At 39.5% G+C, this 20,447-nt stretch overlaps 6 protein-coding genes across 8 annotated transcripts; 1 reads left to right on the top strand and 5 right to left on the bottom strand.

Annotated features, from left to right (window-relative positions):
• Nucleotides 1-401: 401 nt before the first annotated feature.
• LOC106345642 (cyclin-P3-1) lies at nt 402-2,213 on the bottom strand. The gene is given in 4 exon segments (XM_013784815.3): nt 402-1,389; nt 1,480-1,684; nt 1,687-1,721; nt 1,813-2,213. Coding segments are annotated over 4 exon segments (639 nt in total). The 5' UTR covers nt 1,986-2,213; the 3' UTR covers nt 402-1,163.
• A 142-nt stretch (nt 2,214-2,355) lies between these two features.
• LOC125587970 (microtubule-binding protein TANGLED-like) lies at nt 2,356-4,595 on the bottom strand. Its single transcript, XM_048759449.1, has 4 exons — nt 4,354-4,595; nt 3,825-3,967; nt 3,663-3,721; nt 2,356-3,583 (listed from the first exon to the last, which is right to left on the bottom strand). The coding sequence occupies exons 1-4, from the start codon at nt 4,444-4,446 to the stop codon at nt 2,538-2,540; spliced, it is 1,341 nt and encodes a 446-aa protein (XP_048615406.1). The 5' UTR covers nt 4,447-4,595; the 3' UTR covers nt 2,356-2,537.
• On the bottom strand, nt 3,930-7,141 carry LOC125587969 (pentatricopeptide repeat-containing protein At3g05340-like). Its single transcript, XM_048759448.1, has 2 exons — nt 4,354-7,141; nt 3,930-4,272 (listed from the first exon to the last, which is right to left on the bottom strand). Exon 1 carries the CDS (start codon nt 7,024-7,026, stop codon nt 5,074-5,076), a length of 1,953 nt encoding a protein of 650 aa, XP_048615405.1. The 5' UTR covers nt 7,027-7,141; the 3' UTR covers nt 3,930-4,272; nt 4,354-5,073.
• Nucleotides 7,142-7,198: 57 nt separating this feature from the next.
• On the bottom strand, nt 7,199-11,718 carry LOC106453043 (aminopeptidase P2). Its single transcript, XM_013895260.3, has 13 exons — nt 11,318-11,718; nt 10,089-10,214; nt 9,885-10,004; nt 9,409-9,684; nt 9,129-9,301; nt 8,828-9,061; nt 8,589-8,740; nt 8,299-8,489; nt 8,111-8,219; nt 7,877-8,031; nt 7,701-7,793; nt 7,541-7,621; nt 7,199-7,424 (listed from the first exon to the last, which is right to left on the bottom strand). The coding sequence occupies exons 1-13, from the start codon at nt 11,624-11,626 to the stop codon at nt 7,353-7,355; spliced, it is 2,091 nt and encodes a 696-aa protein (XP_013750714.1). The 5' UTR covers nt 11,627-11,718; the 3' UTR covers nt 7,199-7,352.
• A 585-nt stretch (nt 11,719-12,303) lies between these two features.
• On the top strand, nt 12,304-18,319 carry LOC106453045 (protein ALWAYS EARLY 2). Of its 2 annotated transcripts, none has more exons than XM_013895264.3 (19): nt 12,304-12,530; nt 13,131-13,246; nt 13,319-13,417; nt 13,498-13,563; nt 13,640-13,717; nt 13,946-14,123; nt 14,204-14,463; nt 14,556-14,841; nt 14,955-15,026; nt 15,145-15,407; nt 15,500-15,556; nt 15,858-16,196; nt 16,279-16,457; nt 16,541-16,817; nt 16,900-17,073; nt 17,152-17,295; nt 17,358-17,435; nt 17,518-17,796; nt 17,947-18,319. In XM_013895264.3, exons 2-19 carry the CDS (start codon nt 13,145-13,147, stop codon nt 18,109-18,111), a joined length of 3,096 nt encoding a protein of 1,031 aa, XP_013750718.1. In that variant the 5' UTR covers nt 12,304-12,530; nt 13,131-13,144; the 3' UTR covers nt 18,112-18,319. The 2 variants fall into 2 exon arrangements, with proteins under 2 accessions (XP_013750718.1, XP_013750717.1); XM_013895263.3 differs by having other exon boundaries at nt 15,855-16,196.
• Nucleotides 18,320-18,456: 137 nt separating this feature from the next.
• Nucleotides 18,457-20,162, bottom strand: LOC106345644 (probable methyltransferase At1g29790). Of its 2 annotated transcripts, none has more exons than XM_022703614.2 (2): nt 19,985-20,162; nt 18,457-19,905 (listed from the first exon to the last, which is right to left on the bottom strand). In XM_022703614.2, the coding sequence occupies exon 2, from the start codon at nt 19,859-19,861 to the stop codon at nt 18,467-18,469; it is 1,395 nt and encodes a 464-aa protein (XP_022559335.1). In that variant the 5' UTR covers nt 19,862-19,905; nt 19,985-20,162; the 3' UTR covers nt 18,457-18,466. The 2 variants fall into 2 exon arrangements, with proteins under 2 accessions (XP_022559335.1, XP_013640270.1); XM_013784816.3 differs by having other exon boundaries at nt 18,457-19,901.
• Nucleotides 20,163-20,447: the final 285 nt, after the last annotated feature.

Below are 20,447 nucleotides of genomic sequence, written 5' to 3'. Positions count from 1 at the left end.
CAGCCAATCATCCTCATTTGTGTACTCTATAGATTGAGTCAAAGAATAAAAATATGTGCAAACTAAATAAGGGATCTCTAATTGATGTATCAAGTATGTTCAATTCTTAGATTCCAAAATATTAGGTTGATTATGAATGTCATCATAATATTTATGGATTCACAAAAATGTTTTTTCACAATAACAACAACAAGAAAAACATAGCTAAACCTTCAGCTGAAGAAATATCCAAACTTATAGATTACATTGTAATTCTTGAATTTTTAATTAAGAGATTGTTTGTGCATGAATGTCTTGTCTGACAAATAAAAGAATTGGTTTCTATAGATTTCACTTCTTAGTCTCTTACCAATAGAAGAAAAAATTGAAAAACAAGAGATCTAAAATCTACACAGCTTTGTACCCCACAAATAAACAAATTGTATAAAAAAGACCAAAAAACTAATTCTAAAATGTCTCAACTTCACTCATTTGAACAAGAAACAGAATTTGAGCCCTAGCTAATAGCTTGCAAGCTCGAATGAGTCATATTCGTCATCCGTCTCCTTGGAAGCCCCTCTGATTCTCCAGCCAGATTATATGCATAAGATCTCCACACGTTTCCACCATCTTCACAAGTACTCACAAACCCTAACCTCCTCGCCTTCTGCGTCCTCTCAAGAACAATGAGACTAGAGAAAGTAGAAAAGCTATTACCAACAAAAACATCTGCTCTTAAACACACCTCATAATCAATAGCAGACTGAATCAAATACGAGTACTTGCCGTAAACCTCCTCTTTAACCCCAAGCTTCTTCTTCTCAAAAGGTACTAACCCTTCTCTCCAAGACTCCAACCAGCTAACACCGATGATTCTCCTTCTTTCTCTTGGGAAGCACCACCATGTGAGAGAGAAATATTTATAAGCTTATTTTAGGTCGACATTTAGTAGGCCAAATTTGGCTCTGAATGGACCATTTCTAATTAATAAAATATCTTTCAAGTGCCTTGTTCAATTAGGAAAAAAAAACAAAAGTTTTGATTCCAAACTTAACGAGGTTTACTTCTTGTTTCGTTTATTTTCATTAATCTGTTTCTTCATATAATCATGAGAAATACACAAATTAGTTTGAAAATGTGGTGAAGAAAAGAAGATCTAAGCAAATATTATGGACTTTGTTTTATTAAATCGCTTGGCAGCTACAAGTTACCACCTCTCCAAGAACTGATATAAGTTTACTTGAATCATAAGGCACCGCTTCTCTCTGCAACACGAGACAATGTTTCTCAAACATCTCTGTTGTAATATTTAGTCTAAAGTCAAGATCGAACAAGAACGTTTTCTCCAGCCTATTCATCTCTTCAGTGCTCACTCCGCCAATTTTTGCATAATACGCATTGTTATAACACCTAAACTCCCAAAAAAACAAGATAACAAACTCTCATTACAATCAAATATAGTAGGGAGAGATTTTAGGTTTTAAGTAAGAAGATACTAACTTGCGGTCCAAGAATTTGGCTGCGACCAAGAGACTGGTAATGAGAAGGCGATGAACGTTGAGTGATGTGAGACGACAAGTCATGCTTGTATCCACTGGTCTTTCTAGATACCTCAGGATATAAGCAAAGGCTGCAACGAAGCACGCATGGCTACAGTGAGCGTACCTATAGACTCTCTCTGTGTAGCGATGAATGTTCATCGATGTGTTCTTGATCCATGGAACATAGTGATCTCTCCCTCCCTGTCAATCACCACGATATTCCAACATGAGGTCAGAGTACAGAGAAACTATATATGATAAATCTCAGTTTTATATATTGACAAAACATAACTTGTTGTGTCTTGTGTGGAGTGACTTTTCATTCTTTTGGATCATCTTCCCAAGAATTAAAGCGACAAGGGTGATGACTCTAGGAAGGGTAGAAGTAGAAGGCTGATCATAATCTTCTATAAGACCTAACCATTGGAAGAGCGATGAGGTGGTGGAGTTTATAGAAGTTTCCATCTCTGCCTTGAAGCCAAATTGAGAGGACTTTAATAATCTCTCCGGTTGTTCTTGGCTTGAGTTAGCACATTGAGTGTAAGCGGAATGGGAGAAGCAAAGTAGAAGCTTTTTGTTAAAGCTTTTGCAACTTTAGATTCTTTGCTTCGAGTGAAAATAATAAGGAAAAAAGTATTAGTCAAGTTTCATCTTTAAAATGCTTTTATATGTCATGAAAAGGCAAGAGACATCCCTAGAAATGAGAACATATAAAGCAAAAAGAGTATTAATTGCCATTTGAATCATTTTAGCATTTCATTATTTTTATCTTTTGAACATACACTACACAATCAAAGATAACATACTCACTTCATTTTGCAATATGTATAAGATAACACAATCAAGACCATAATCATTTTAGCATTTCATTATTTTTTTTTCTTTTAAACAATCAAGGTAACACATTCAATTCATTTTGCAATATGTATAAGATAACAACACAATCAAGACCATACTCAATAGAAGTAATACATTATCTTATGATTTCACAATTATTATTCCATGTCAAACTCTCTCTTATGAGATTCTCCCCATCGAGAATCTCTTAGGAACTATAACCGGACGCTGTCTCAAGCCACTCAACATCATCCCCTTCTCATCATCATCACACCTCCCTACACTTTTCCTGCTCTTCATTGGAGACACCAGCCTCATTGCTAGTAGCCTTGATGGTGAAAATGACCTCCTCAGCTTTGCTGCAGTTGATAGCTTCTGCGTCTTGTTTCCCACCCTAGTGGGAGAAGGTGACTTCTTTCCTAAGTCACAGTTTTTTGCCGGAGATATAAAAGCTTGAAGCGTGACTCTTTTGGGAGAAACAGATGACTTGCCGGCCACGTTACTTCCGTTTCTCGTTGGAGTAAATGATCTTCTGAGCTTCCCAGCAGCTGATAGCTTTGGTGGAGACTTCTTTCCCAAGGAAGCGCTTCTTAACGGAGACTTGCGAGCCAAGTTACTTCCATTTCTGTTGGGAGAAACCGAGACTTTAGGCGGGCTCTTGATCCTGACCTGAAACTTCGACGGTGATTTGGAAGGAGACTTGATCAAGAACTTGTGTGGCGTCTCTTTCTTAGTGTCCTTGCTGCTTGCTATGACAGGAGACATTGTTCTACTGAACTTAGCTTGTTGCATGGAGGAACCGGAAATAAACAAAGGGTTCGGAAACAGAACCGCCTTTTTCCCCCAAGGTTTATGCTTTGGCGAAACCCTATTAGCCTTTACTTGAACCTTCTCTGCTGTTTTATGTGGAGAGACAATCTTGAACACAATTCTTGAACGAGCCCTAGGAGATGTTGGTTCTGACCGTTTGTTCTGCTTCTCTTTCTTCCTTCTCGCTTTGATATTGCTGCTGACAGTTTCATGGTTCTGCTCTTTGGATTTCTGATGGGTCCCAGGTGTTTTAGGGCCATCTTCATCTTCTTCTGGCATTATTGATCTCCTGGACTTTCTATGCTTCTTTGGTGCAAGGGCGTCTACAATGTCTCTGGTCACCTGTGAGGCTTGTAAGATTTCGTTTACAGTCTCTCCTAGTAGCATTGCTGGTAGTGACATTTTCCTCCAGTCTCCTGCATTGGAGAAAAGATTATAAATGGCACAGAAACTAGGACCAACTTGGTTGGTCCTGAAACAGAAATAGAAATTAACCTGGTGAGGAAGCTGGAAACTTTCCTATTGGAGATTTCTTGTTATTAGCATTCTTGATCCTACAGGTAACAAATAAATAATAATAACAAGTGAGAAATTAAAATTAGAAAATGAACACTAAGTAAAAAAAAGGTTAAAGTTTTTGTTACTTCTGGATTTTACCTTAAAGTTTCTTGCTTGCATCTAAGACTAGTCTTCAAGTAAGTTCTAGTGCTTCTAGGACTAAGGTTCACACCAGAGACAACTTTGGTTCCTCCTGCTATTGTGTATTGCAGCTCTTGCAGTCTCTCCATACATTTATCAACCTTTCACCATATCACAAACCAACCATTGACAAAAAAAAAAAAAAAAAAATCAGCTAAAACGCAAATGTTAGGTTCCCAAAAGTCTAATTCACAGACTTTATGTTCCTCAGGTATCAAGAAGATCTCATCAATGGTGGACACTAACATGAGATTACTTATAATCCATTAAAAGAAAGATCTTTTTAACAACCTGGGGCCACAAAAGACAGACAATTTCATTACAGTTGGTTCAAGTTTTGTACTAATTAAGTAAAGTTTCAGACATAATGGGAAGGAGCCTGAGAGAGCTGGAGCGTTTGCAGATTCTGGTAAGAAGTGGATTAAAAATAAAAAAAGTTGTAAACTTTATGCTAATGATGTTAGTTTAAATAGACCAACATGCATACCTTGTTGATTGTTTCCCTGAGAAGTTCTGAGTTGAGAGGAGGCGCCACCACCATCGCCACTTTCCTTTGCTTTTGTGGGGTTCTTGCAACCATTCTCACAAAACAGCTTCTAGAATTCCAGATCTCTCTATTTCTCTAGACTTTAGAAAACAAAAAAAAATTTCAGACAAGAACATAAACGCGAAACAAGATGAATCTTTCTCAGCTTCGGACAGGGCTCCCGTCTTATTTTTGGTTGTCTGAATGAAGGTTTGAGAGAGGATAAAGGTTCTTCTTTTCGTAACGGATCTCTCGTTTATTGTTTTTTATTTAATTTGTATTCTTTGGTCCACAACGGTCTTTTTTTTTTTTTTTACATAACGGCTACCTTTTGTTTGTGTGCCAATTCTACTTTTTAATCTTCAAAAACTCGAGAGGAATTTAGTGGCATGTGGGGTTACAAATACACTATCAGCCGTTTATTTAGTCTTTAATTAGGCTACAAAAGTGTTTAATTTTTGTATATCAAAAAGTGTTTAATTTGTGATTTTATTTCAATTAATATCAAAACCATATGTAATAAGATCTCAATATTATTATATCCTTTTTTGTCATAATTAGTGGATGCATCATATTCAATATTTTGCCTCTGGTCTTCAACTACAAAAATCAAAATTTTATAGACCTCGTGAGATTGGAATCTTTTTTTTTTTTTTTTTTGACAACAATTGGAATCTTTGTTTATGTATTCATGCAGAAGAGTAACCTCTTATCATGTATGTAACCTTCATCTATCATAACAACAAACAATTCAGAGAGAACATCATGTATAGCCTCTCCTTGTGGATGCAACTTGTCGTCAGCAACAAATCTATGTGTTTGATTCTCGATTTCAATCCAACTTACTCCTGTTTCTTTAGTCACTCCCATTGCTTTCATTCTCTTGATCGTCTTCTCTCTCTCCTTCCACTGTCCTCTCGATGAGTATATGTTAGCCATCAGAATATGAGGAGCTGAGCTATCAGGTGCAGAGAGAAACAACTGCTCAGCTGCATATCTCCCTATTTGAGTGTCACCGTAGAAACTACAAGCACCAAGCAACGCCTGCCAAACCAGAGAGTCAGGTTTCGTAGGCAATGAGTCTATAAAACTCTTTGCTTCTTCTAGACGACCAGCCCGGCCCAACATGTCAACGATGCAGGCGTAATGCGCTGTCCTAGGCTCGATTCCGTAGACATCTCGCATCTGTTTCAAGAGTTCTTGGCCTTTGTTGATCAGCTTTACATGGCTACAAGCATGGAGTAGCGACAAAAAGGTAACGTCCGTGGGCTTCACGTCTTGCCTTATCATCTCTTCGTATAGCTTCAACGCAGCTAATCCATGACCATGGCGAGCAAATGATGCAATCATTGAGTTCCATGAAACGTAGTTTCTTTCCGACATTCGTCTAAAGACGCTGAGTGAATCATCCAGATCTCCGCATTTTGAGTACATGTTGATGAGTCCGTTGCTAACAAAGGTGTTACCGGAGGATCTTCGTTTGATAACCAACGAATGAAGCTGCTTGCCTAGACCCAAAGAGTTATCCACAAACGAGACTCCAAGAACTGCTGAAACCACATTTGCATCTATCTCCACACCATCTTGCAGCATTCTGATGAAGAAATGTATAGCTTCTTCCTCTGACCCGTTTTGTGCTAAACCAGCTAACATCACAGTCATCGAAACTTCATCAGTTTCTTCAGCGGACTCAAAAACATTCCAGGCGTCTTCAATGCTTCCGCATTTGGAGTACATATCCATTAGCATACTCTCAACGCGTAGCTCTGATTCAATCCCAACTTTCCACAGAAGAGCATGAACCTGTTTCCCTTCTATTACCCTCTGTGAGCCTGAACAAGCAGATAGAGCGCTCAGATAAGTTACTGAGTTCGGTTGAACCAATCCTCTACGCATCAAACAAAACAATCTTAAACCATCTTCATGTAACTCATTCTGCACCAAACCAGTAATCACAGCCGTCCAAGTTATAACATTTCTTTGCACCATCTCATCAAAAACCATTCTCCCAGAAACAGAACACCCACATTTGTAATAAGACGTGATCAAACTGTTCCCCACGGGGATTACATTGTCATAACCGCTTAAAACAGCTAAACCGTGGATCATCTTGGTCACCAAACAGAGCTCTGGAGTATCGCAAACCGATAAAGCAATCGTCAAGGTCGCTTGATCAAACCCACCGGGTGTAAGCATTCTCTTAAGCAACACAAAACCAGACTGTATCTCTCTGTTCTTCATAAACCCATTAAACACCGTGTTCCGAGAAACATTATCTCTCATGGGCATTTCGTCGAACAACTTGCGCGCATCAATTAACTCTCCGTTTCTAACGTACAGTGCGAGCAGAGAGTTCCAAACAACGAGAGCGTTTCGATGGATGTCAGCATCAACGGGCTCGAAAAACTCGGGGCTTTTGATAACGGAGGCGTGGAGGGAAGGACCCAGGTGAGGAAACCAGCCTTCTCTGCCGCAGATGGATAAGAGGAGGCTGATATCGACGTGGTTGAGGAGAAAGGTCGAGACTTTGCAACTTGGGCTCTGCTGGGTTAGGAGTTTCGAAGTGCATAAGATGGTAGAGAGGCAAGAGGGAATGTGAGAGGTTAGTTTCTGAATCACCCATCTCGAATTCATTCACCAAAACAGAGTAATTCAAAACACTAATTTGCTCTGTTTTCGATAGAACTTACTCTCTATGCCTCCATGAAGAAGCAGAGATTGACCAAGTACTATGTCAATTTCAAAATTGTGCAATGTATAGCTCAGGTGAGGTCTTTGGGTTTAAATTGAACATTTGGAAGAGTTATTGTGTTAATCCGAGATTATTAATAAAAGCGGGCCTTCTGTTGTAAACTTACATGAATAGTATTACGTTTTGTAATTTTACACAAACCAGCAAATGAGTGGATTTTGGTTATATTCATTCATTGGAAGTGGGAATAACATTTGGTTTGGTTCGATCATGGTTTGGCTAATGGACGAGTGTTGTTCCAGAGCCATTGCTGAGTAGGACCTTCTAACAAAGGTGAAACCTGCCAAGGATATATCTCAAACGGTTTAAACAACTGATGATGTAAGTAAAAGTAAAGCCATGTTTGATATGATCTTGGCTTGCTAAGCACATGATGCAAGTCTTGTGTGGACTAACCTTTTCCCAGACTTCAGCGTGGTAACTATTAAGCCAGTCAATCTCAGCATGAGATAATAAAGAAACATCAACCATCTTTGTCTGCATCATATAGTGAGCGAGAATTGCGTGAGATAAATATACAAAGAAAAGCTAGAATGATTTATAAGTCACTCTGTACCTGAATGGGGAAGAATGTAAGCTTCTCAAATCCAAGGTACGTAGCACCACCAAAGCGGTTTGGTGTTTCAGCATCTTTCACATGAAGGAGATTCTGCAAAAGCAAGCCGATATAGTTGTTAGCTAACTAATCTGATACATATTATAGACAATCATGGACTAGTGACCAAGTCGCACCTCAATTCTGATTCCAAAAGAATGGTCTTCATAATATCCCGGTTCGTTGCTTACTATCATACCACTCTGAATAGGGGTCATGTTTCCATACCGAAAGCTAATACTTTGAGGACCTTCATGCACGTTGAGTGCAGCACCTACACCGTGTCCTGTCCCTGTTAGGCAGACAACATATCAGATCAACATGAGTTCCTTCCTGTGAATAAAGTTCAAAAGGCAGAATAGAGGTGTTACCATGGCGGTAATCCAGTCCGATTTTCCATAGAGAAGAGCGTGCAAACCCATCCAATACAAAACCAGGAGTACCTTCTGGGAACACGGCTTGATCAAGAGCTATATGACCCTACAACCCAAAAAAAAACAATCAGACAGGCATCTCACACATCTCTGTTTGTTCAAGAAAGAAGAGACAAATCCCACACCTGCAAAACTCGGGTGAAACATTCTTTTTCTCGGGCAGAAGGTTCACTAAAATGTGCTGTTCTGGTGATATCTGTTGTTCCATCGACGTATTGAGCTCCACTATCCAGTAAGAAAAGTTTTTGAGGGTCTACGCGACTGCAGCTCTCTGGCTCTGGTTTGTAGTGAATAATAGCTCCATTTGCACCTGAACCTGTAGGAGTATGAGGACAATAATGCACATCGTTCACTGAATAATAATGACTCTGTATCGTGGAGTAAGCTCTAAAAGTAAGGATGACATTAACCATACCACTTATCGTGTCGAAGCTTGTATCCATAAACCCATCCTGCACTGAACGGAACTCCAGGAGCCTGTCAGCGACATCAACCTCCGTAAGGTTCTCATTCTTGTGCACTTCTTCTTCCAGCCAGGCCCAGAAATGAGCTAGAGCAGCAGCATCCCTGCACAATATGTGCTTAGAATAGATCACTGAAATCCTCTGAAGGAAGTTGAATTAGGGAACATGGTATTGCAACGAGTCTGTTTACCTCAAGTGAGAGTTCTTCATTCCCTGTAGCTCGGCATCATTCTTAATGGCTTTTGACCAGGAGATAGGAGACTGCATGTAAATGCCAGAGGGTTTCGTGCTGGAGCCATCAGTAAATTTTTCTTTGCTTTCGGGCTTACTCGAATATTTGTCACACGCAGATTTGTAGGTACTAATGATAGCTACGTTGAGGGTTGATGGATCCATCAAGAGCTGAGCTCCTCGCGCTGCCAGACTGATAAAACTCAAAGTGAGGCAAAGTACCATAAGGTCTAAGTTCTAAGGTATAATCAAAGTCTTACCTATCTATTTCTTGAAGAATGGAATCATAAGGTCTAAGTTCAATCCCTGCGTTCTTCAAATGATCTTTCACCTCCTCATTTACTTTGGAATCATCTACAAAGAGTTGGGCTTGGTCAACCTCTACAATCAGATATGAGTACATAACAGGTGAATGTGGAACATCGCTCCCTCTCTGCAAGTAAAAAGAGGCACAATACAATATCAATGCTTTGGTTACTAAGTGAAAAAAAACTGCAATTAGTACAGTGACAACGGTACTATACAGATCTGTAGTATTACCAGATTAAGCACCCATGCAATCTCATCAAGCATGGATATAACTATGGCAGATGCGCCAGCATCCATAATTGCATTTCTCAGAGACGACAATTTCGACGCCACGTCTACACCAGCATACTTCAAGTCATGTACCCTTATTTGTTTGCTTGGAGGCTTTGGCCTCGAGTACTTCCATATTTCATCCACAAGGTTTACATTGTATAGGTAAACCAACTCATGGTTCTTTTTTGCTATAGCCTCCTTCAATTCCTCAGCTGCATCGGCAGAAAAAAGGAACTGCTCCCTTCATGAATCACAAAGTATTGTAAATACAAATTACAAACAAAAAACACCAAATTTTCTTAAAAATAATTAATTTGTAATAATGTTTTCTAAATTCAATGGTTGGTACTTTATCGCACGCTCTATGTCAATTAATAAGACCACAAGGACGCAAGGGAAAAAGAAAAGCCTTTAGAAGGTTCGAAGTAGCTTACAGGATCAATACCAACTCTTCCACCAGAAGCCAAAACATCAGCAACCCATTCACTTGCAGTAAGGACTCCCGGATTACCAGCACGCATGAGAGTCCAGCTAGAGTTTAATTGCTTCTCCGCCTTTAAACAAAGAAATACTATCCTTTTCAAATGTCTGTAGAAGACGGCAATCCAGAGATTTTCAAATGGATTATGATTAAAAACCTGAAGAAAATAGCGGCCATCTGTCCATAGAGCGGCCTTATCCTTAGTGACAACAGCGGTACCAGCACTTCCTGTAAACCCTGATATAAAAGCCCTCCTCGCATAGCACTCTGCTATAAACTCGCTCTAGCACCAATATGAAGACAAAATCACACTCAAGCCATTAAATGAAACACCCACGAAGTTTATGGATCCAACTCAGAAGCAGGACAAATTTTTGATCCTAAAGATCTAAACTCTACACATACATCTCAAATAACAACACACTACTCATAGCAGAATGTCAAGAAACAGTGACATATGTTCATGAAACACATTGAGCTAACTGTAATAACGTGCAAAAAAAAACGCAGGGAAACTTAATTTCAAAATTTACCAGAACGTTCTCGTTGAATCATCAGTAGTCACAATCCCAATGTCTAATCTCAGGCTAATCAATGATTTCACAGAAAATACATATAAAGAAGATCTAAACTTTCACCGAGACATCTCAAATAACAACATCAACCGCAGAAGAACAACACATTAACGTCCAGAAACAGTGACATATGTTCATGAAACACATTGAGCTAACAGTAATAACGTGCATAAGCAGCAGGAAATTTAATTTCAAATCCACCAGAACGTTATCGTTGAATCAACAGTAATCATATCCCAATGTGTAATCTAAAGCTAATCAAACTCACATCACATCGCTAACTTTAATGTCACAGAAAATACATACTCAGAAGATCTTAAGCTCCTAAATATCTAAACTTTCACCCGATACATCTCAAATAACAACATAAACCGCAGAAGAACAACCACATTAATGTCCAGAAACAAATACATAAGTTCATGAAACACATTGAGCTAACTGTAATAACGTGCAAGAAAAAACGCACGAAAATTAATTTCAAAATCTACCAGAACGTTCTCGTTTGAATCATCAGTAATCACATCCCAATGTGTAATCTAAAGCTAATCAAACTCACATCACATCGCTAACTTTAATTTCACAGAAAATACATACATAGAAGATCTTAAGCTCCTAAAGATCTAAGCTTTCAACGAGATATCTCAAACAACAACATCAACCGCAGAAGAAACAACACACCAATGTCCAGAGAAACAAAGACATATATGTTCATGAAACACATTGAGTTAACTGTAATAACGTGCAGAAGCAGCAGGAAACTTAGTTTCAAGTTCTCGTTTGAATCAAGAATTGGTTTAAAGAAAAATCAAACCTGATGAGCATCTTGCGAAGGTATGATGTAAGCATCGATTCCAACGCCCGGCTTAGAAAACTGTTGCCGGAGCGCGGTAAGCTTCTCGTCCACAACTGCTTCGGCTCGAGCCTTTCGAATCTCTTTAGAAGACTTCGCGGTAAAGCTGCTGCTAGCTTCGCACCTCGCGCCGAGAAGATGGTTGTGAGGTAGTTTCCGGTGGATCAAAGGGAGGGATTTGAAATTGCGGAGAAACGGAGAGCGAGAGTAACGGGAGGTGAGGAAAAGGACGCGGTTCAGGGACGGCGACGAAAGGGTTAGAGGAGTCATCGCCGGCGATGGAAGGAGAATCACACAACGACTGGGAGGAGGAGATAGATAATGAATTGTCTATAACTAACTAGTGACATATTGCAAATCAACCCTCACATTATTTAAAAAATCTTATTAGTGCAATACAAACTGAAAGGCCCGGCCCATTTATATTTGACTGTTTAAAGTAACTAAGCAAGAATTGAGCCCATACAGTATTACATAACTAGAAATAGATACTATAATTAATTTTCTGAAGTTCATGTCCACTGAGTTAATAATATATTTTGGCATCCAAAACATCAATTTCATAAATTTTCTAGATGATATAACTTTTTTTTTTTAAAATTACGTATTGTTTTCCTTCATATGTTATATTCTGCCAATCAACTAAAGATTTTTTAACCACAAATTATCTTTTGATTAAATTAAGTTGTCTGACATATTTTTAAAAATCCCCATGTTTTTAAATATAATCCTCTGCTTCAGATACCACAATAATGGCACAATTCACTCAAGTAAAATTAAGACATCGAATGGTGTATTAAACTCATTGTCCACGTGGACGTTCAGGATCACACATAGCTTCTGATATAAACAGAGTGAAACAGAATAAAGGAGGAAAATAAATTAAAAAAAAATAAGAAAAATGACAAATGGGGAACGCTTATTGGATGAAGCCGTCCGTCTATTCAAGTTTCGCGGCAACATCTCTTTACTCATTTTCTTCCCCTAATTCTATCTCTCTCTCTTATCCTTTTTTTTTTTTTTTGGTTTAAAAAAACTTCTCTCTCTAAAACCCTTGGTGGTGTTTCAAATTTCTCAATCGTAAAAGGCTCGTTGCTTTTCCGACTCCAAAACCTACTGCGTTTCGCTTTCTATGTGTATTCAGAGTCTATCCCTTCTCCAAGTCACGTAATTGGTGAGTGAAATCGTCTTTGGATGGATCTGTTTTCGATTAGGGTTTTTCAAAGTGTTTTCCTTTTTTCTCCTTCAATCGATTCTCTTACACTTCTGCGTAAGCTCTTCGTTGTATAGCCCCGCGTGGGGGGGGGGGGGGGGGGTTTCGAATCTTGTTCCATTTTACCTCACCTGGGATTTTTAAGTTCACTCGATTGAAGTTACTTTCAGTTTTTTTTTTTTTTTTTGTTGGGGAATCATCGAAAGTTTGCTCCTTTGTGAATGATTTTTATTTTTTCCGTGTTTCGCCACAATGAATATTAATTACTGATTTTGAAACACCCAATGTTGAATCTGATTCTGATTTTCCGTTAATTTTTCCGATTCTCGATACTGCCGAGACTATTTATCTTTCCCGCATGATCCAAGAATTTAGTTATAGATTTTTTTTTTTTTAATTTAAACTAAAATTTTGATTTTTTTTTTTTAAGTCTCTATATTTTTGGCTTATGCTTTAGAGGAAGACAAGTTTGTTTATCAGTTTAAAGTTGTCTTTTTTTTTTTTAAACAATTGCATATTGACTCTTATTAGTTTCTAACTAATTAAAATACTTTTGGTCAGAGAAACACCTGCAGATGGCACCGGCGGTTAGGAAGTCGAGGAGTGTGAACAAGCGTTTCACCAACGAGCCCTCGCCGAGAAAAGATGCTGGGAGCTCCAGAAAATCTAAGCAGCGTGTGAGTGTTCTTGAATGTTGAACGACATGTTATTACTCAGATGTGTTATGGTTTTGCTTTTGCTCATCGTAGAAGACGAAATTTTCTGACAAACTGGGACCTCAGTGGACCAAAGCAGAGCTCGAGCGTTTCTATGACTACTACCGAAAGTACGGGCAGGACTGGAGAAAGGTAAAGTTATAACTCCTTCACTCACATTCCTTTATCTTACTTGGTCTCAGAGTTTTGAAGACTTTTTTTTTTTTGTCTAGGTGGCTGCTGCAATTCGGAATAGCAGGTCTGTTGACATGGTGGAAGCTCTTTTTAACATGAATAAGGTGCGAGTCAATACTTCTTTTTATCTCAGTTAGACTTAGATAACTTTGGATTCATAAGATTAGCTTCCTCTTACAGGCTTATTTATCTCTTCCGGAAGGAACTGCCTCTGTAGCTGGTCTCATTGCTATGATGACCGATCATTACAGCGTCATGGTGAGATATTCTATTTAACTGTGGATGGCACAACAATGACATTCGTTGAAGTGAATGTACATGAGAAAATGAAATAACCCCTCCAGTAATTTGCGCGAGTAGACAGTGAAAAAACTAACAAACTCTGAGTTTTGTGTTACCCTATGTGGCAATCTGTTGGGTCAGTTTTTGTATTTAATAAAAGTTATGTGGACTGGTGTGTAATCACATCTTATGGTGTTCTTCTAGGAAGGGAGTGGCAGTGAAGGAGAGGGCCTTGATGTTCCAGAAGCACCGAGGAAACAGCAAAAGCGCAAACGTGCAAAACCTCAGCTTAGTGATTCTCGAGAGGAAGATGATAGACAACAACATCCCGTTGCGTCAACTGATGGATGTCTCAAGTTTTTGAAACAAGCACGAGCTAATGGTAAAGTTCCTACGCTGCATTAACTCATCACTAGTATATGTTTCAAGAAATGTGTAAATTTGATTATGAAATTCATGTAGGAACTCATCGACGTGCCACTGGCAAACGCACACCTCGGGTTCCTGTACAGACTTCACGGGATGATGGGGAAGGCGCTACTCCACCAAATAAAAGAGCCAGAAAGCAACGAATTGATGCTAATGATGATGTTGCTGCACATTTTTTAGAATTGACATTAACAGACGCATCCAGATGGGAAGGGTCTCCACAAGTTTCTGAATCACCAAATAAAAGAACAGAACCTAGCGACAACTCGCCAATAAAGACCTGGGGGAAAATGGTTAACTCTCTAGCCCCCTAGAAGCTTACAGCAGTTATCCTTTTATTTATTGATTTACTGAAAAACACGACTCAACTTTGTCCTTTGACCAGTCGCGAACGAGAAAAGCTAGCCGAGAAAAGAAGCTTGAATCTGATAGAGAGGATGTGGAAGGAGTTGGCGAAATGGAGGCTCCACGGAAGGTTAAAAGGGTCTACAAGAAAAGAGTTAAAGTCGAAGAAGCAGAGTGTAATGATTCTGATGACAACGGTGGAGCATGCAGCGCCACTGAGGGGAGCAGAATTAAATCAAAGAGACGCAAGGCAGGTGCTGAAGCCTCAAGAGGGACATATTCACCTCGCAGCCCAAAAGAAAAAGACAACAAATTTACTTCCGGAGGTATTAAAAAAAACATTAATCTTACTGTTGTGAGATTTGTTTGATTATGTTTTATGCATTGTTCACTTAAACTAAGTGCTATACATATGATGGGATGTGTTTTTCCCGTGTAGATGAATTTGATGCTCTGCAAGCCTTAGCCGATTTGTCAGCTTCATTGCTTCCGGGAGCTTTGATGGAATCAGGTGAGCTTTGTGCAATTTTAACCATTGCACCCAATTTTAACTGAAAATTTATCTTTTTTTTCTCAATGAGTATGCGGATTGGCTCACATAAAGTTGTACTATATTGCATTGGGTCCAGAATCATCTGCTCAGTTGAAGGAAGAGAGGATAGAAAACGAAATGGACGAGAAATCTAGCTCTCCAGATGATAGTCATGGGGAAAAAGCAGATTCAGAACCAGATGATAGTCTCCTTCATGCAATTTCTGCTATTGGGAACGCTGCTTACAGTAGAAAACCAAAATCTTCAAGGCAACCGTCCACTGATTGTAACGCTGTTCCCATGGAGAAGCCTGAACCGGAGCCTACTAGTGGCAGTTCAAGAAGAAAGCGGAAACCAAAGGTCAGCAAGAAGATAGTTCTCTCAGTTTTCTATTCACTTTCCGCTATAGGTATCTTGGAGCTAAATATATGAATCGTGTTTTTAATTTTCAGAAGCTATGGGATGAAACTCCAGCTGAATCTACTCGGAAGAAATCCATAAAAAAGCAGGTATTATCCATAAACAACGCTGTCTTAGTAATCACAGTTAAATCTCTGATCTTGTGATTACTATCCTTTTTATCAAGTTCAAGATCCTTGACAAGGATTCAAGTTTGTGCTTCTGAAGAAAATATTAAACTCATATAATTTGAGTTAGTGCTTCTAAATTGCTTCATTTGTGCATTAGCTTTTAATCATAGTTAAACCTCGGATCTTGTGATTACTATCCTTTTAATCAAGTTCGAGATATTCAAGTTTGTGCTTCTGAAGAAAACACTAACTAATATAATTTGGTTTATTGTGTTAGAAGGAATTGGCTCAAGAAGACCTTAATATGAAGTCTTCGCTTAGAACAAAACGCTCTGGTCAAGGCCCCCCTCAGTCAAAACAATTGAACGCTGTCAAGGAGTTGGAGGAATCTACTACAACAACGAGCGATGAGAAAAGATCTGCGATGGATGTAGTAGAAGTGGCAACAACTAAAGAAGTTTCTGATTCGGGTCCAGCCAGTATACCGCAGAAGCCTCCAAACAGGCGTAAGATGAGTCTGAAGAAAAGCTTACAGGAAAGGGATAATAAATCTTCTGAAACCATTCATAAAGCTTCGCGCAGCTCAAGATCTCTTTCAGAACAGGAGTTGCTATTAAAGGTGGAGGAGTAGGCCTGTAACTTCGTTTTCTCTTATGCGCATTCAAAATCTTGTTCTGATATTTGTTTTATTCCATTGTCAGGATAAGCTTCGTACTTCTCTAACGCATCCCTTGGCACGTCGAAGGTGCATGTTCGAATGGTTTTATAGTGCTATCGACCATCCCTGGTTTGCAAAGATGGAGTTTGTCGATTACCTAAATCACGTAGGACTTGGTCACATTCCTAGACTTACTCGTCTTGAATGGAGCGTCATTAAAAGGTTTGTTCAAGTTTGTAGATAGACATGCTCCCAGAGAATGTAGGTAGATTTTAAACAGGTTGCTCTTTCTATCTTTCTTGCAGCTCTCTTGGTAGACCGCGAAGATTCTCTGAGAGATTTTTACAGGAAGAGAGGGAGAAACTCAAACAGTACCGTGAGTCTGTGAGAAAGCATTACACAGAGCTTCGAACAGGTGCAAGGGAAGGGCTTCCTACAGATTTGGCTCGGCCATTAGCAGTTGGGAATAGAGTCATTGCCATCCATCCCAAAACACGAGAGATTCATGATGGGAAAATCCTCACTGTTGACCATAGCCAATGCAACGTTCTGTTCGACGACGTGGGCGTTGAGTTAGTTAAGGTAAATCACACTTTCCAAAATATTTTGATTTATAGATAAATAAAAGTCTCAGGTAGTTTGAACGTCACATTTTTTTCAACAGGACATTGATTGTATGCCTTCAAATCCATTGGAATACATGCCAGAGGGTCTGAGGAGGCAAGTTGATAAGTGCTTGTCCATAAAGAAAGAAGCACAGCTAAGTGGTGTGTCTGTTATATTCCCTCCATGCGGACTTGAGAATGTCGACTTCTCCATGAATCAATCTCTGAACCAGGTAAATGAAGATGGAATTGACTAGTTCTTGTCACACATGCTCTGTCTATCTTGTGGATAACACATTGTTTCTCGACAGGGTGATATGGTTGCTCCCATTCTGCACGGTAAAGTGTTAGCAAGCCCACATCAGACTAGTCAGCCATGTATCATAAATTATAGCAAAGGACGAGAAGCTGAGATTCAACGAGTACTTGCACTACAGCATGCTTTAGATGAAAAGGTATTGCACTACTCTGCCTTCTGATTAACTTGAACTAGCTTAATAAATGTGCTGTCTGACAGGAAATGGAGCCTGAGATGGTAGAGATTGTCAAGGGCTCAAAGACAAGAGCGCAAGCAATGGTGGATGCAGCTATCAAGGTGTTGATCTATAGCCGCTGTCATATAATCTCTTGTTTACATACATATGTTTTGCTAAGTTGGTATCACTCTACGGTTCTAGGCTGCATCATCTGTGAAGGAAGGAGAAGATGCCATCAAAATGATTCAAGAAGCCTTGGACATGGTTGGCAAACATCAGCCGTTGCGCAGCTCTGTGGTCAAACATGAAGAGCATGCAAACGGCGGCGTAGAGCATCATCAAAACCCATCTCCCTCCTCAGACGCATCAAAGCCTATGGCTAACAACGATTTCATCTCGCAAGATGGTTCAGAGAAAAACGAGGCTCAAATGCCTTCAGAGCTAGTCACATCCTGTGTTGCCTCTTGGCTCATGATTCAGGTAATCAGAAATTTGCTTGGATGGATTTGCATACCCAACGAGATCATCTGGAAGCACTTTATGAATCTATAATCATTCATCACAAAACTGGGATCAAACTGCATCATCATCATAGTACTTCATTGAACTTTTCTTTCTCGTGACATGCAGATGTGCACAGAGAGGCAGTACCCTCCATCTGATGTGGCACAGCTTATAGACACAGCAGTTACAAGCCTGCAGCCTCGATGCCCCCAGAACCTACCCATCTACAGAGAAATCCAAATGTGTATGGGACGAATCAAGACTCAAATCCTCTCTCTAGTACCAAGTTGAAAGGCCAACAACTCATGTGGGTTGGTGTCTTTTTAGAAAAGTCCATTCTCCTTTAAACTTAGAGTAGATGATGATAGGGTGTTATGAGTTCATGGGAGCAAGATAACAGCTTGACCAGAGGTATATTAAGTAGTGAACCATTGGTTCTGTAACTTGAGCTGATGTTTATGGTTTTTATTATAATTTTCCATAAAAGTATTTCTCGCCAGTTTCAAGTTCAGTCAGATAATCCTCAACTAGTAAAACTCAAACAGAGCTGGAAACACTCTTAATTGTTTTCAAATTAAAACAAATATTAGACAATCAAATGAATTTAGAATGTCTGATACAAACATATAAGCTTAAACTTGTGTAGCTAGATTGCACGAGGAGGTTTCTCAAGCAATGCAGAGAGATAAACCTCATCCTTTGACTTAGGTGATATAGCCCACTTGTGTTTCTTGTATCTAAACTGCAGGAACATGTACATGTAGTCATCAAGATCCTTCTTCTTACAGAAGAATCTATCAATCCACAGCAACCCACCCGGTCTCAGCACTCTATCCCAATCATACAACACGAAATCCATCAGCAGAAGATCGATCCAACCATCCATTAACCCAGCAGTATGAATCATATCCATGGTATTGTCAAAAAACGGCAGCCTCTGGTTCAAAGAGATGTACAAAGGGATCAAACCTCTCAACGCAATCATCTCATTGAAAGGAGCTCCCAAGTTGAGAGCAGTAGTGACAATAGTCACATTATTCTCTCTCATTCTCGCTGCAAATGTTCCTGTCCCAACACCGACATCCAAACCAATCCTAATCTCACCTGGCTTCACTCTCAAAACATCATCAATCTTGAAATCAGCTAACAAAGTACTGTTTGTGATCCACTTACCAATCTCTTTCTCCATCTCAAAACATCCAGTGCATTTGGTGTAACCCCTTTTAGGGTTTTTACTTGACAAGCACGCAAAGCTCCTGCACTGGTAGTTCCCCCACCTCACGTTTCTATCATCAGGAAGCTTCCATAACGACTCGTTGATGGGATAAGGCTTCTGGTAAGTCATTGAAGCTCTTGTCAAGCACCGTCTTCTAGGCAACGGGTCACACCCGTTAACCATAAGCTTCTGTGCTAAGCTCCAATCATCATCACAATACGCTCCAACGTCGTAGTCCATGTACTTCTCTAGCTCCGTCTTCATCAACACACATGCGTGACCTATCGTGTTGTAAACTCTCTCTGTTCCAAACATGTTCATCTTCCCAACATGATTCTCCTTTGGGGTTATGTACTTCCTTATCTCCTCGACGAGAAACTTGTTGATCAAGGGATCTTCTTTCTCCGTTGAGTTTCTGATTCCTTGAGGGTTTGGTAAGCGGATTTGTCTCAACCCGATGTGAGCGTGATAAAACGGCTTCATTACTTCATCCTCAAGAAACTTCTTGATCTCTCTTTTGCTTCCCTCTTTGCTCTTCTCCATTTCTTTTACCGTCTTCTCTAGCTTGTCGTACAAGTTATCCATCTTTTCGAGGACATCATCGACACGGTCGTGTAGCGCTTTTAGATCGAATCCTTCGTTGTTCTTGACTTGTTTGATTGTGTAGATGGTGCGGCAAATGTCTTCGTTTTGCAAGAAGTAACCAGCGGAATGGAATCTATAGAGACATGAGAGGCTCACAGTGATCACTACTAACCCTAGGATCAGTTGTAATCCTGCCATTAGTCTTCCTACTCTCCATCTCGGCAAACAAGATCTCCCCATACGAAAACTAAGTTCTTTCAGTGGTTGGCTCTAACTTGACCTGACTAAAACAGAGGAAAATGTAAATCTAAGACAGAAGCTAAGACCAAGACAGAAGTGAAAGGTGAAGAGAGACATTATTACCAGATAAGAAGAGATGTTCTTTGATGTTTTGATGGAAACCTTTTCCTCTTTGGTTTCTCCCAGAAAAGTTGAAGATGTTCATGAGTTTGCTTTTGCAACCTCTAAAGTTAAAAACGGTATTTGAGATCCGAGAGCTGCGGGGGAAAAGAGTGTTATTGTGTCTGCTTGGAGAAGTAAAGAGCTGGAGATACTTCAAGCTGAAGACTAAAATGTTGACTGCTAGTTCTTTTTAGGACAAGATCCACTAAGTGACTTCTCTTACACCAACGTGCCTAATCCCTTAATCTTCGGTGTCCAAAAGTCAACTATAAGTATACAGTGTACCCACGTGTCTAAGAGCATTAGAAGTGGAGGTTTATCACAGCTTCTTCCCACGGAGGGTCCGATTGGTAATGGTTGTAAATTTAAAATTTTTGTTGTAGAAAAAAATCTGTAGACTTTTTGTTGTGGCTTTAGATTTTAG

Source organism: Brassica napus, chromosome C5 (assembly GCF_020379485.1).
Source record: "Brassica napus cultivar Da-Ae chromosome C5, Da-Ae, whole genome shotgun sequence".
NCBI classification, from domain to species: Eukaryota; Viridiplantae; Streptophyta; class Magnoliopsida; order Brassicales; family Brassicaceae; genus Brassica; species Brassica napus.
Note: the sequence above shows the minus strand (reverse complement) of the source record. Positions and strands in the feature narration are given on the sequence as shown.